This window comes from Pagrus pagrus (assembly GCF_965226575.1).
Source record: "Pagrus pagrus genome assembly, chromosome: 24".
In the NCBI taxonomy this organism is placed as follows: Eukaryota; Metazoa; Chordata; class Actinopteri; order Spariformes; family Sparidae; genus Pagrus; species Pagrus pagrus.
The window spans coordinates 24,958-38,871 of record NC_140206.1 but is presented as its reverse complement, the minus strand read 5'-3'; the positions used below and the strand labels follow the sequence as shown (position 1 = coordinate 38,871).

Below are 13,914 nucleotides of genomic sequence, written 5' to 3'. Positions count from 1 at the left end.
CCCTCCCTCCTCCCTCTCTCTTCCTCTGCCTCCTCAGACAATGAGCCTTCTGCTGCCACAGGCTCCGCCCACACACACACACACACACACACACACACACACACACAGAGGTGAGTATAATCTGAGTCTGGATCAGCTGCTGTAAAACACACGCAGCCCTCAGTCGTGTAATTCAATAATAATAATAATAATAATAATAATAATAATAATAATCATTGTTATATTATTATTATCAACAGTATGTTAACCACTTTTAGTAGTAACATTTCCAACACGATATTCAATATATTATATTTTATTTTCCTCATTAACAGGACAGACTGACACAATAACCCTAACATGATCATTTATCAGTACAGATCTAAATTCATAGATAAACACACAGGATGTCATCATGATGTTGGTACTGAACAGACATGTAGCTCCAGACTTGATTAAAAAAAAGCAGATTTCTATTTGACGACCATTAACAGCCAACAATATCAGAGGTCCATCAATCAGCAGTAATCTGATTACAAATAGCAAGTAATGTAGCAAGATTAACAAAGGCTCAATGTCACAGTATTGATAGTCCGGCTGAATCCCCCTGCCCAGAGACACTGGTCTATTCACCCCCCAGCCACCAGAACCAGACATGAGGCCCAGCAAGAAATCACTCTCCAAAACCATCTGAGGCCTTAAACTGGTACCCATGCTCCACCCCGTCCAAGGTTCTTCTCACTTTTCCTTGTCCAACCTAAGGAGCACCTCATACCAGTCAGGACCCAGTACCGACAAGCACCTCACACCAGTCTGGATCCAGCACTGACCAGGAGCCTCCTCACTGGGACTCTAACCTGGCAGCAGGGTGTCGTAGCTCAGGCGTGATGTTTTATTTGAAGTGTGAGCAGGAACCAGAACCTTTGACAGAACCTTTGATCTCAGTCACGAGGCGGGTCGACCTTGTTGCTAGGTGTGACTCATTTAAAAAAAGCTGTGATTGGTTGATCAAAAAACAAATAAAAATGCACCTTTAGCGATAATGAGCAGAGAATGGAGAGTGAAATCAACACACAGGGTTCAGACATGGTATCATAAAAAATATTATTAGATTAAAGAGTCACTTTTAATGAAAACACAGCGACCTGTTCACATGCTAACATGCTAACAGCTCTTATATGTATTCACCAAGCTGCTCATTGTAGAACACCTGATTAATATAGTTGATATTAACGAACCATTTTAAAGAATACAGAGGACAGGACAGCAGCACAGTAACAAGACTGTTATATGAGAGAGACAGGTAGAGGGAGAGAGACAGGTAGAGAGAGAGAGACAGGTAGAGGGAGAGAGACAGGTAGAGAGAGAGAGACAGGTAGAGAGCGAGAGACAGGCAGAGAGAGAGAGAGAGACAGGTAGAGGGAGAGAGACAGGTAGAGAGAGAGAGAGACAGGTGCAGGGAGAGACAGGTATATAGAGAGAGACAGGTAGAGAGTCACATTATACAATAATATTAATGATAATAATAATAATAATAATAGGGGCTCTTCTCCTGTCTTTAGTTTGTCGTGTATGTTTGGTTTCACAGTTTCGTTTTATGATTGTTATTATTTATTGATTATTAATTATCTGCACGTGACTCTGATTGCTCTCGTCAAAAATGAAATGAAATCTGTGGCTATTTCCAAGTGTTTCCAGGTGTTCCCAGGTGTTCCCAGGTGTTTCCAGGTGTTCCCAGGTGTTCTACTACATGTTTATAAATCCTGTCGTGTCTGAAGTGGGATCAGCTGACACAAGTGATGTCACTCAAGTCAGAGTTGAAGTTGGAGTTGAAGACGACTGTGGAATTAGAAAGAAGGGAGCTGTTAGCATAACATACCACAGAGGGAGAGGTGCACTGTGGGTAGTGTAGGCAGCATAAATCTGTCAGACGGGGGGTGCACTGTGGGTAGTGTAGGCAGCATAAATCTGTCAGAGGTAGAGTTGCACTGTGGGTAATGTAGGCAGCAGTGTTTAAAATGGATGATGGACTAAAAAGTGTTTTGTATGTTGTAGGTGTGAACAGATGAGTCACACCTAACCCTAGCAGCAGCAGAAGCAGCAACAACAACAACAACAACAACAACAACAACACCAACAACAACAACAATAATAATAATAATAATAATAATAATAATAATAATAATGAGCCTTTAATCTTCTCCACTGCAGCTTTAAACGTTTTAGTACCATGGACAGAGACTCTGCAGGAGCCCCGCCCCCCAGACTGCGTCACAGAGACAGACAGACAGGTGGAGACAGAGACAGGTGGAGACAGAGAGGGGGACACACTGATCCACCAGGACTACAGACAGGTTGGAGGACGGAGGCTGCAGCAGTGATGGAGCTGCAAGCACGTTTTTATTTCTAACGTTTGAACGGTCGGACCGGACAGACAGACAGGTTAGAGACAGACAGACAGACAGACAGACAGCTCCTCCTTTGCTGCTGCAGAGAGGCTCGCGCCGGTCCGTCCACTTGTCGTCATGGGAACGGTGCTGTCTCTGTCTCCGGGCTCGCGGAAGGCTGCGGCTCGCGGGCCGGAGAAGCTTGGGGAGCTCGCGGTGCAGAAGCCGCTGGAGGCTCGTGAGGAGGAAGAGGAGAAGGACGAGAAGAAGAAGAAGAAGAAGAAGAGGCACCCGGTGCTGCTGCACGCGCTCAGCTGGAAGAAACGCCTCGTGGCCGCGCGAGCCAAGAGGAAGGGCGGGAAGAAGGTGAAGCCAGCGGTGTCAGAGGCCGGGCAGGTGCAGCGGGAGCAGGCGGTCATCGACAGCCGCCACAGAGCGCTGAAGGGCGGACACAGACACGGACCCATCCCAGTACCCGTCCCCACCGTGCCGGACCAGAACCAGAGCCAGAATGAGAACCGGGGAAGGCCGGACCTGATCATCTCACCACGGAGGGTGGTGGTGCAGGTCGGTGTGGTTTGATGGAGACATCGGATGTTTGAAGAGTCATAAATCATTTAACTTAAAAAATGAAAACAGTTTAAAACTCAGCCAGTTGAAAGAGTTAAAGTCTCTAATTGATTTTTATATAACTGTGCCTGTTGTGAAGCACATTGAGTCTGCCTTGTGCATGAAATGCGCTTTATAAATAAAGCTGAATTCAATTGAATTGAATTAAATTAAAGAGGCTGTGTCACATTTACAATATTAATGAGCTAACAAAGCAACTTTAACTGTTCTCACAGGAACACTGAAGGTAGAAAGGTGGCAGGGTCCGCCACATATAAACAAAGTAAAACAGTATAAATTGTGTTGTCCTTTAAGGTCAGTTTGGTTATTCAGTCAAACACAGTTTGATTATTGAGTTTGTTGGAAGATCTTTCTCTTGACATTATAAAACTACAGACTGCTCCTTTAATGACAAACACGATGTCACAGTTCATTCTGACACAAACACAAACATCAGAGACAAAATTCACACGTTAAATTGTCTTTACTTCAACATTCATTCATAACTTTAAACACAAAACAACATCAACATTTTCAACTTTGTCACATTGTTGATGCAGGCAGTGACTCATGTTCAGCTGGGTTATGACAACAACAACAACAACAACAATGATTATGGTCTACAGTAGTGTCAGTTGTTTCATAGTGATGTATGTTATTGTGATGACTGTGTTGTGTCCTCCCTCCCTGTCCCCTGCCTTCTTGTCTCCTCCCTCCTTGTCCCCTCTCCTCTAGGCGTCCACAGGTGAGCTTCTGCGTTGCCTTTCAGACTTCCTGATTCGTCGTTGTGTCAAACTGAAGGACCTGTCGTCCAATCAGATCATCTTGTGGTTCAGAAATGTCGACCGAGCGCTTCTGGTTCAGGGCTGGCAGGTCAGTATGTGTGTATGTGTGTATATGTGTGTGTGTGTGTGGATGTAGTGTTACTACTGGTCTCTCTGTAGTGTTAATACTTGTTTCTCTGCAGTACTAGTACTTTGTGTCCTGTGTGTTTGCAGGACCAGTGCTTCATCAGTCCAGCCAGTCTGGTCTTTGTGTACCTGCTGTGTCGGGATGCCGTGGACGATGACACGTCTTCGGAGCAGGAGCTCCATGCCACCTTCCTCACCTGTCTCTACCTGGGCTACTCTTACCTGGGCAACGAGATCTCGTACCCCCTCAAACCCTTCCTGGTGGAGTCCAGCCGTGATGCATTCTGGGAACGAGCACTGGAGCTGATCGAGCGTCTGAGCGGCGACATGCTACGGATCAACGCCGACCCTCACTTCTTCACCGAGGTGTTTCAGGACCTGAAGAACGAGGGCGGAGCCAGGGAGAGGGAAAGGGAGGAGAGAGAGAGGGAGACAGAGGAGGAGGAGAGACAGAAACCGAAGGAGAAGAAAGATGAGAAGAAAGCTGAGGAGAAAGAGAACAATGGAGGAAACCGCATGGAGGACCTGGATCGTTAAGTGAGACTGAAACCAAGAAAAGAGAGAGAGAGGAGAACACAATATTTGTTAATGAGACTCACTCAGCAGCCGCCGACCCTCTGAGGTCTGAATGTAAACGGCGATCTCTGACCTCCTGCTGAACACAGACTGAAACATGGACACGCGCTCACTTTACCTGCATGCTGTCAATCAAACCAACAGTCTTTTTGATTGTACCATCGTTACTTTGGTAACCCTACATCCAGTCCCGCCTTAGTTTGTTTAATTGCTGAAGAGAGCTGAAAGTAGTGTCTGTACTACGTCCCAGTACTTACTGCAGTACTTCAGTAGAAGTGTTCGTAGGGTTTGTATTACGTCAGTGACGTGCGGTGAGGTTCATGGCTGGTGAGGCACTGATTCCATCAGAATCAGATTTACAAATATATGAACCCAACAGAGTAGATTATTCATCATTTGACAGCATGGCTGGCTCAATTTGTGGCGGCGGCAGCTAGTAGTGGCACTTCCTGCCTTTCACTCCAGTTGCCGGTGTCTGAGGCAGTTTCAGCTCCGGTGTTGGTCTTCCTTTATTTATTACCTCCTGTTTCGATTGAAAGTCCAGTTTAGAAAATAGTTTGAGCTTGGATATAAAATCCTCCATTGTAAATCCAGGTGGGGCGAGAGGGGAAAAAATATCAGTGCACTTGACTCGCTCGTAACCATGGACTCTAAGATTGTTGCTAGCTCACTGTCACTTACTCTGCAGCTGCGGAGTAGCATTTAGGATTTCTGGGCACACGAGTGCCCCCTACCCTAAGGCAAGAGAACTGCCTGCCTCACCCAGTGCCTCTTCACTGCCGTTGTAAGATCGCTGAGCACACGAAACAGGTTATACACATATGTTATATACATCAGCTAAACTGTGGGAAGTGAGGGGGGGCAGATATTAAAAGTGTTTGAAACATTTGATTAGCGACATACAGAGAGACAGTGACACGCTGTCATTGCATGGCAGAGCACAGTTTATGAGGGATTGCACAATCCAAGGTGAGGCTCAGCCTGCTGCTGCCTCACGGTGCGTCTCTTCCCCGTATTTGAACGGAAATGCGAAAATTCAGCGATTTTTAATAAAAAACTATCCAAATTGTTTAAGTAAAATTGAAAATTAGTTTATAGTTCAAACCATTTGATAAATAGAACCATTTAATTTATTTGTTTATTATATATTTTATTTTTTCCATGATGACAGGTGAGGCTGTGCCTCCCCTGCCTCTCCTCACCGCACGTCACTGGTCCCAGTACTAACTGCAGTACTGCAGTAGACGTGGTCGCAGTATCTGTACTACATCCCAGTACTAACTGCAGTACTTCAGTAGAAGTGTTTGTAGTGTCTGCACTATGTCCCAGTACTTACTGCAGTACTTCAGTAGGCGTGGTCGCAGTATCTGTACTACATCTCAGAACTAACTGCAGTATTTCAGTAGACATGATCGCAGTATCTTTACTACATCCCAGTACTAACTGCAGTACTTCAGTATAAGTGTTCGTAGTATCTGCATGACGTCCCAGTACTTACTGCAGTACTTCAGTAGACGTGGTCGCAGTATCTGTACTACATCTCAGAACTAACTGCAGTACTTCAGTAGACGTGGTCGCAGTATCTGTACTACATCCCAGTACTTACTTCTGATGCTGAAACACATGGGGGTCTACTTGTCAGTATGATGCCAGCATGTTTCTCTGGCTCTTCGGACCCACAATCCTTTGCACAGCAGAAGATCTGTCACATGACTGAGCTGCTGAAAGATGACGGCTGATTGGCTGCGTTCAGATTGCCCACATGTTCTTTTAATGTCATGGAGTGATGTCATATAGTGTGAAGGTGTGATGTCATACTGCATGAAACAGGTGGTACTAAAAGAAAGGGTGTGCAGCCTTCTGTGGGATGTTAGGGTTAGGGTGCATTGTGGGGAATGTAGTGCAGCAGCTGCAAGCTCATGATATATTTAAAGAATTATCAGAGCACCCATGATGAAAACAGGAGGTCATGTGACCTGATCAGCTGATGTGACTGTGATGTTTTCTTGTCTGAAGGCTCTGAATGTAAAATCCTGTCTGAACTGAAGCTACCGACTGTTTTCTATCAGACTAACCCGCCGACATAAACCACACCTGAGAGTCACCTGAGAGCCTGTCGCCTCTTATTTCCTGTAATGTGACTTTCACCTGATGCTTTCTACTGTCCTCTACGGTCTGCTGCCTTCTTCTGTTGTCTTGTACTGTCCTCTACTGTGTTAGATTTTGAAAACAAAAAGGAAGTCCTCACTGCAGCTGTATTTAAAGGAGTCTTCACAGTGCAGAACAAACTCAGCAACGTCATGAATTATGTCTAAAGTGTTGAAAGTGAAGCTGAGACGGTGGAAAGTTTAACATTGTTTTTACTGCGAGGAAGCATTCAGATAGGTCATGTTGTCCACTGTGTTGTAACATGAGACTGATAATCAGGTAAAAGTGTTGACTTTATTTACAGCAGTCATGAACAAATGTTTGTCTCTTTCATTTCCTTCAAATGTAAAAAGATTCTTCCACTTTTCATCCAACATGGCTGTGAATTTTAATCATGTCATAGAAAAAACAACTGAAGATAAACTGCAGGTTCTCTCAGGAAGACAGTTTATGAAATACAGAAGATTTTTGTTGAACTGTACAAACTAGATGGGAAAAAAAATTGATTATTAAAACTAAATCAGAATATATAGTAAAAAAGAAACAAAACATGAGTAACCTTGAAGGAGACTGTTAAAGAAATCGACAAATGCAGCCATTACAGTAGATGGCAACTATTTGGCTCCATCTGGTGGCCAATGTTCAGAGCTGTTCTGTCCACCAAGGTAAGTTTCATTTACATGATGTGGATTGACAATATAAAGAGGAAAAGATGTATCCCAGCAGAATATATTGATTTGGTATATTTTGTTTTGCATCTTTGATTATAAAAGATACATTTGCATCGTGACAAAGTCTCATTTTGTCAGCAAACTAATGAAATGTTAGACTGTGAAAATGCATCATTATAAAGATGACAGTCAACAGTGTCGTTACTGATGTAAATGTAAATGTACTTTATTTATACAGCCCTTTACGACAATCCTTACGGTGTACCAAAGTGCTTTACAACAAGTAATAAATAAAAATAAAAATAAAAACAATAAAGACAATAAAATACAGTAAAAATCAAAATAAGATAAAGTAAGATAAAAGTGTCATCATGCTACTGGGTATTAAAAGCCATCCTGAATAAATAAGTTTTTAGCCGAGATTTGAAGAGGCCCAGGTCGGAAGTGAGACGCATCTCAGCGGGGAGCTTATTCCAGAGCCTGGGTGCAGCAACAGAGAAGGCTCGGTCACCCCAGTGTTTATATTTTGACCTGGGCACTTCCAGCAAGAGTTGATTGTTTGACCTCAGAGCTCTGCCAGAATTTCGGACAATTAAAAGCTCAGATAAATATGATGGGGCGAGGCCGTTAAGAGCTTGTCAACGATAATTGGCACAGGTGAACCAGATGACCACAACGCGAGAGTTGGGCACAATACCGCGAGAGTTGGGCATAAATACCCCGTGTGAGAGGGATTTTATCACCCCGGTTACACTTCTCTCCCAGTTGCACCATTTGGGTGGCCTGGGAAAGGGGTTCCCCGACCTTCTGCACCTCCATGAAGTGGTGGAAGCTCCAGTTCACTCTTTTGGTGCCCTTGAAACTCCGCTACCTAATTGAGGGGAAGTACATTAACATGAGGCAGCTGAAGCCTGCCACCAGGCACTTCATTGGATCCGTCTCTGCCTCTTCGAGGAGCTCGACAGTTCTTGGGAAAACATAAGGATATCTGAAGTACATCTTGTGCTCCACCACTTGTGTTGCCAACTCCTCGAAATCCAGGGACTTCACTGGTGTGACTTGTTTATCGAATTTTCCTTGCAGGAAACTAACCCCTTCTCAAGGGCAAGGTCATGGTTTAGGTCATAAAGGTTTTTTAGAATGACCATCACCATTTCCCTCCCCAAGACAGCATCATTTGCCTGGAGGCTGTCTGTGAGAGGGTACAGCAGCTTGACTCTGTCCTTCTATGTGCTGACTGCTGTCCAGTTGGACAGAGGTTTGGGCTTCACTCCAGCGCTTGCCGACGACCAGTTTGCAAGGCCCAGGAACCAACGCTACCTTGTCCAGCTCTTGGGGTTGACAGAGCTGGTTCCCAGACTAATGCTTTATGCATTGTCTGTTGCGTTCCTGGGTTGTCCATGGAAGAACACCTCCAGAGCTAGCTCAATCTGGAATGATTTCCATGAATTGTCATAGCCGCCCTGGTGCTGCGCCGCTCTGAAAGTATTTTCAAGGGTCAGGGTAATGTGAGCAATAACCATTGAGGTTACTGATGTCAGACCCTGACCCTTGATTTCCATGAATGGAATGAGCATAGCTTTATTTCTCAACAAATCAAATCAAATTTTATTAGTATAGCCCAAATTCACAAATCACAGTTTGCCTCAGAGGGCTTTACAATCTGTACAGAGACGACACCCTCTGTCCTTCGACCCTCGATTCGAGTGAGGAAAAACTTGCCCCCCAAAAAAACAGGGGAAAAAAATGCGGAAGAAACCTCAGGAAGAGCCACAGAGGAGGGATCCCTCTCCCAGGACGGACAGGCGTGCAATAGATGTAGTATGTACAGAGCAGATCAACGAGATCACAATGTATATAATTATAATGGATGATTGACAGGAATGAAAGTACATAAAGAGGTATTACAGCAATAATAATGAAATGCACATAATGGAAATGTGATTACTAGTGATAACAGTAGTAGTGGTTAATGGTAAGGATAGTATGTAGTAATGCATTACAATAATAGTAGTGGAACATGTGTAACAGAGATATGACTAATATTAGCAACAGTAGCGGTGGGTGTCAGGCAGGGCCATGGCAGTAGGCGCATCCACGATCCACGAGCCGGGCGCTGCCAGGATCCATGGGAGCCTGTAGGATTAGAAAGCACAAGGACTCCGGGGAAGAAGTGAAGTCAGTGACATGCAGAGATGGGGCATGTATACAGGCATAATGTATACAGATGGAGAGGAGAGGAGGAGAGAGAAGCTCAGTGTGTCATTTGTCCCCCGGACTGGGTCTATAGCAGCATAACTAAGAGCTGGTCCAAGACAGGCCTGGGCCAGCCCTAACTATAAGCTCTATGGAAAAGGAAGGTCTTAAGTCTGCTTAAAGGTAGAGAGGGTGTCCGCCTCAACAGTGCAATCAAGTTTCCCATGTTGAAGAGGTCACTTGTTACTACATCGTCAGGCACATTGGCACTGTCGAAGCTGACTACACTCTCCATCCGCCCAGCTTCCCCTTCAGGTCATCGAAATGTACCCTGTAGCGCTTCGCCCTTTCAACCATTGCCTTTGTGGTGTGCTTGTGCACGGGCCACAAGTAGTAATAACACCACTTACGGGGTGCTTGTAACAGGGCGTCCGTTGATTGTGGGGGCTGTCACAGTACAACTGCAGGAAGTTCAGGGTGGCCTTGTTTTCCGCCAAACAGAAAACCTCGTAGAGCCTCCTGTCCACGTCCATCCCGCGGTTGTCCAGGGTAGACTGGAAATTAGCCGCCTCATGGATGGACATGTTTGTGTAGACCTTCCCATGGAAGCCACACAGACTGTTAATACCGTATCTTTACCACATGAGGTCAATGTCCATGTCCCTGTCGGTGATAGACACTGCCACGTGGACGGACATTGACTCAATGTTGTCCTTATGGTGGAACAGGTTGACAATGTTAAGTGGCTATTTTCCTTCTCACCAAACACACACATAAACCTTTCAACCTTGAAGCCATCGGGTAGTGTGGGTTAGGTGAAGGGCTGAGTGCTGTTTAGTTCCCTGGGGAGGTTCGGGTGCTCGGGCAACAGGGAAGGACGAGCCGTCACCCACATGTATGTAATGTGTGTATGTGTGTGTGTGTGTGGTGAGAGATGTTATGTGGGAGGGGGGAAGAGGAAGGGGGGCGGGAGAAAAAGGGGGAAAGGGAGAGGGAGAAGGGGAAGGTGAAGGGAATTGTCCGGAAACCACTGAGTGGTTCCCGGGGGGGCACTCTCCACCCTGTGGAGGATAAGTCCCCCCTCCCCATCTTCCAGATTCAGGTTAGTACAACCATAGTTAAGGTTTGTTTTTTAGTTTTTAGGTTTTTCCATATTTTAGGTTTTTGTAGGATTTTTCCATTTTTTTAGGGTTTTTTGTAGGATTTTTTTAGACTTAGGCTCAGTTTTTGTTAATTCCCTCCCTTTGTTTTAGTTAACATGTTTATCTTCTGTATGCTTTCAGGTGGTTCGCAGCGACGTTTCGTCCACAGCTCGGGACTTCTTCAGGCTTCCACAACATACAGGTAAGTACCCTTCTAATTATAGAGATGTTACTCCTTCTAATTCCCCAGCCAAAGTGATGTGTTATCCTGTTGTCTCCTTTTATAGTCTCCTATTTATATTAGAGTTAGTGTTTAAGACTTAGTGTTATTCTTAACTTTTGTAATTGTCCAATGAACTGTTTGTCTTTTTAGTCATATTTAACTTATTTTTAACTTATTTTTAACCCTTGAATTTTATAGTGATTGATTATGACTATGAATAATTATATATTTATATTTATGAATTTTAATGAATTTTAAATTAACCCTTTATGTCCTTCTTCTTCCTCCCTGTTTGTTTCCTTTTCCTTCTTCCTATCCTCCATCCTTTACTCATAACCGGTGAGTATTACTCTTTTTGCGTACCTCGTATATTATAATGAGCCTCTCTTGGGCAATATACGGAACTTAATGTGTAACCTTATGAAATTACATATAGGCTGTCCGACCTCTTCTGGGTCAATTTACGGGTTATGGTAGGGGTTTGGGATTAGGGTTGGGGTTGGGAATCAAATTGGGTTTCAAATTTAGGATTTAGGGTAGGGCCAATAGGCCTATATATTCCAATTAGGGTTTAGGGGGTTAATTCCGATTAGGGTTTGGGGTTAGGACCAATTAGGGTTTGGGCATCCAATTAGGGTTAGGTTTAGGGCCCAGGGTTAGGGTTAGGCATCCAATTAGGGTTAGGGGTTAGGGTTAGGGTTAGGTATAGTGGATAAGGTACTCAGAGCCTCTCCCTACATTGCCCAACGACAACATAGGTTTGTGTGAGAGACAACGGCAAGGCACGGGCCGACGCATGTTTGTCCCCAGGCCACCGCCCGCGTGCTTCCATGAACCATATAAGAGGAGAAAAGAGTTGAGAGTAGAGAGTATGAGAAGTGAAAAAGTGAACTTGGGATGTCCTATTTATCAAAGCACAGACCAAAAGCTAGTTTAGAAGCTAGGCTAGTATATGAAAATCAAAGTATCCTGAGGGTTAGGGTTAGGGGGTTAGGGTTAGGTATAGTGGATAAGGTACTCAGAGCCTCTCCCTACATTGCCCAACGACAACATAGGTTTGTGTGAGAGACAACGGCAAGGCACGGGCCGACGCATGTTTGTCCCCAGGCCACCGCCCGCGTGCTTCCATGAACCATATAAGAGGAGAAAAGAGTTGAGAGTAGAGAGTATGAGAAGTGAAAAAGTGAACTTGGGATGTCCTATTTATCAAAGCACAGACCAAAAGCTAGTTTAGAAGCTAGGCTAGTATATGAAAATCAAAGTATCCTGATTGAAATGATTACAACCACAGCGACTTCAAGCAGAGTGAGTGAGTGAAAAGAGAGCAAGACAAAATAGAATCGAGCGACTGAGCAGGTAAGTCAACAATCAACCAAAAGCAGCGAAGAAGAAGAAGAGGAGGAAGAGGAGAAGACCAGAATTGTTTAGCTGAGTGATTGATGTCTATGACTTTCATGTGGAGATGATTGTATGAGAATTATCTTATAGGCCAATTTTACATTGTAGCCCAATGTCAAATGCAGGTAAGTAAGTACAGTGAGATGAACAAAGCAGGGTGCATTCCCCCGCTATAGCCATCCTCTCCATGTGGTCCGCACCAGTGGAGTCTGACAACTACAGCAGAAGAAAAAATAATAATCTTAACCGAGCTTAAGCGCAAGGCCCGTGAAACAGTGCTCAAAAGGTAAGTCAGCGCAGCTTGTAAGTCCACACCCGTGCCGCTTATCACAGACCTAGTGGCCATTACAGCCCCAGGCACCGCAGGGATTGAGTGGGGACCCCAGCATTATCAACTGACAAACCCAATTCGCAAACTAGATCACAAGCACCCGTGCAAAAAGCCCTATGTTATGTCTGTATTTAAGAGCACGAGGGCAATTTCTGCCCGCGAAACTCCAATCGCGGAGAAACAACAACAGCGGAATGTTATTTCCCGATCGCAGCCCTGCCAAGGCTCATGCTAACTGGACCACCCCCACAATTGAGTGTCTTTTAGAATCATCTAGCATGTCGATCACTGAGCACAAATTCCAAGCACATTGCACAAATTCCAACCACATAGCACAATCAGCAAACACAAAGAATGAGGGAAGATCAGAATTCTATAGTAAGTGACTATTTTTGGAAAAATGTAATTTCATTTGATTTAGAGTTGATTACTTTGAATTAACATTATCATAGCTGAGTGAGGTGTACAGAGCTGGGCGCGGTCCCCGCTATAGCCATCCCCTCCATGTGGTCCGCACCAGTGGAGTCCGACAACTACAGCAAAGGATCTTAAAAAGGCTTAAGCGGGGTACTCTGAACAGCGGCGGAAAGCATCCCTGTCAGATTCCATCAAACTCCCAAGACACATCACCAGCAGGCACACCTTTTACACCTGAATCCCCGAGAGGAATGTGGTGGGCGCAAGTGGAGAGTTCAAGAGAGCTCGAGGACAGACGGGTCCCTCACACGTCGCCATGACAGACATCCCTACTTCTCAGTATGCGCACAAGGAAGGCCAGTGACGACCGACCTGATGTTTAAACTGGATCACAAGCGTGTTGTGAAAAAGCCACATGTTGTGTCTGTACTTAAGAGCACGAGGGCAATTTTTGCCCGCGAAACTCCAAACGCGGAAAAGGAACACCGGAGTGTCCTATTCCGATCGCAGCCCAACCAAGTCTTGTACTCACTGGGACACATCCTCAGTTGAATGCCTTAGGATCATCGAGTGTTTCGACCTCTTACGACAAGACGCTCTCCCCTAAGGAAGGTCCACCCAAAGATGCGCTTTTCTTTGGGGTGTGTCCCTCCTATGCTGCTCTACACTAGCCACTTTTGCATTTTGAAGACATAGAGTTTTTTGTTGTTTTTTGTAAAAAGCACCATTTTAGTAGTAAAATTCAAAGAATTCGGTCGTAATAAGCAGATTTGTATGAAATGTCTCAAAAACCAATGTTTTAAGTTTGTTGAAAAAGACCAGTTTTAGAATTTTCACCCTTTTTAAGAAAACCAGAATTTGAAATCAATTGAAGAAATTTGAAAGGGAAAACCCCCAGGACAAATTGCTACACTCATATATAAATG

At 44.6% G+C, this 13,914-nt stretch overlaps 1 protein-coding gene across 1 annotated transcript; it reads left to right on the top strand.

Moving 5' to 3' along the window:
* Positions 1–2,263: 2,263 nt before the first annotated feature.
* Positions 2,264–6,566, top strand: LOC311253007 (cyclin-dependent kinase 5 activator 1-like). The gene is made up of 3 exons (XM_084346682.1): positions 2,264–2,933; positions 3,711–3,848; positions 3,974–6,566. Exons 1-3 carry the CDS (start codon positions 2,505–2,507, stop codon positions 4,421–4,423), a joined length of 1,017 nt encoding a protein of 338 aa, XP_084202808.1. The 5' UTR covers positions 2,264–2,504; the 3' UTR covers positions 4,424–6,566.
* The last annotated feature ends 7,348 nt before the right edge of the window (positions 6,567–13,914 follow it).

What these genes read in the sequence shown, in the direction of transcription:
- LOC311253007 (XM_084346682.1), top strand. Translation starts at nt 2,505, where the DNA reads ATGGGAACGGTGCTGTCTCTGTCTCCGGGCTCGCGGAAGGCTGCGGCT. An exon ending in CACGGAGGGTGGTGGTGCAG is followed by an intron (nt 2,934 to 3,710) that starts GTCGGTGTGGTT and finishes CCTCTCCTCTAG; the next exon opens with GCGTCCACAGGTGAGCTTCT. An exon ending in TTCTGGTTCAGGGCTGGCAG is followed by an intron (nt 3,849 to 3,973) that starts GTCAGTATGTGT and finishes GTGTGTTTGCAG; the next exon opens with GACCAGTGCTTCATCAGTCC.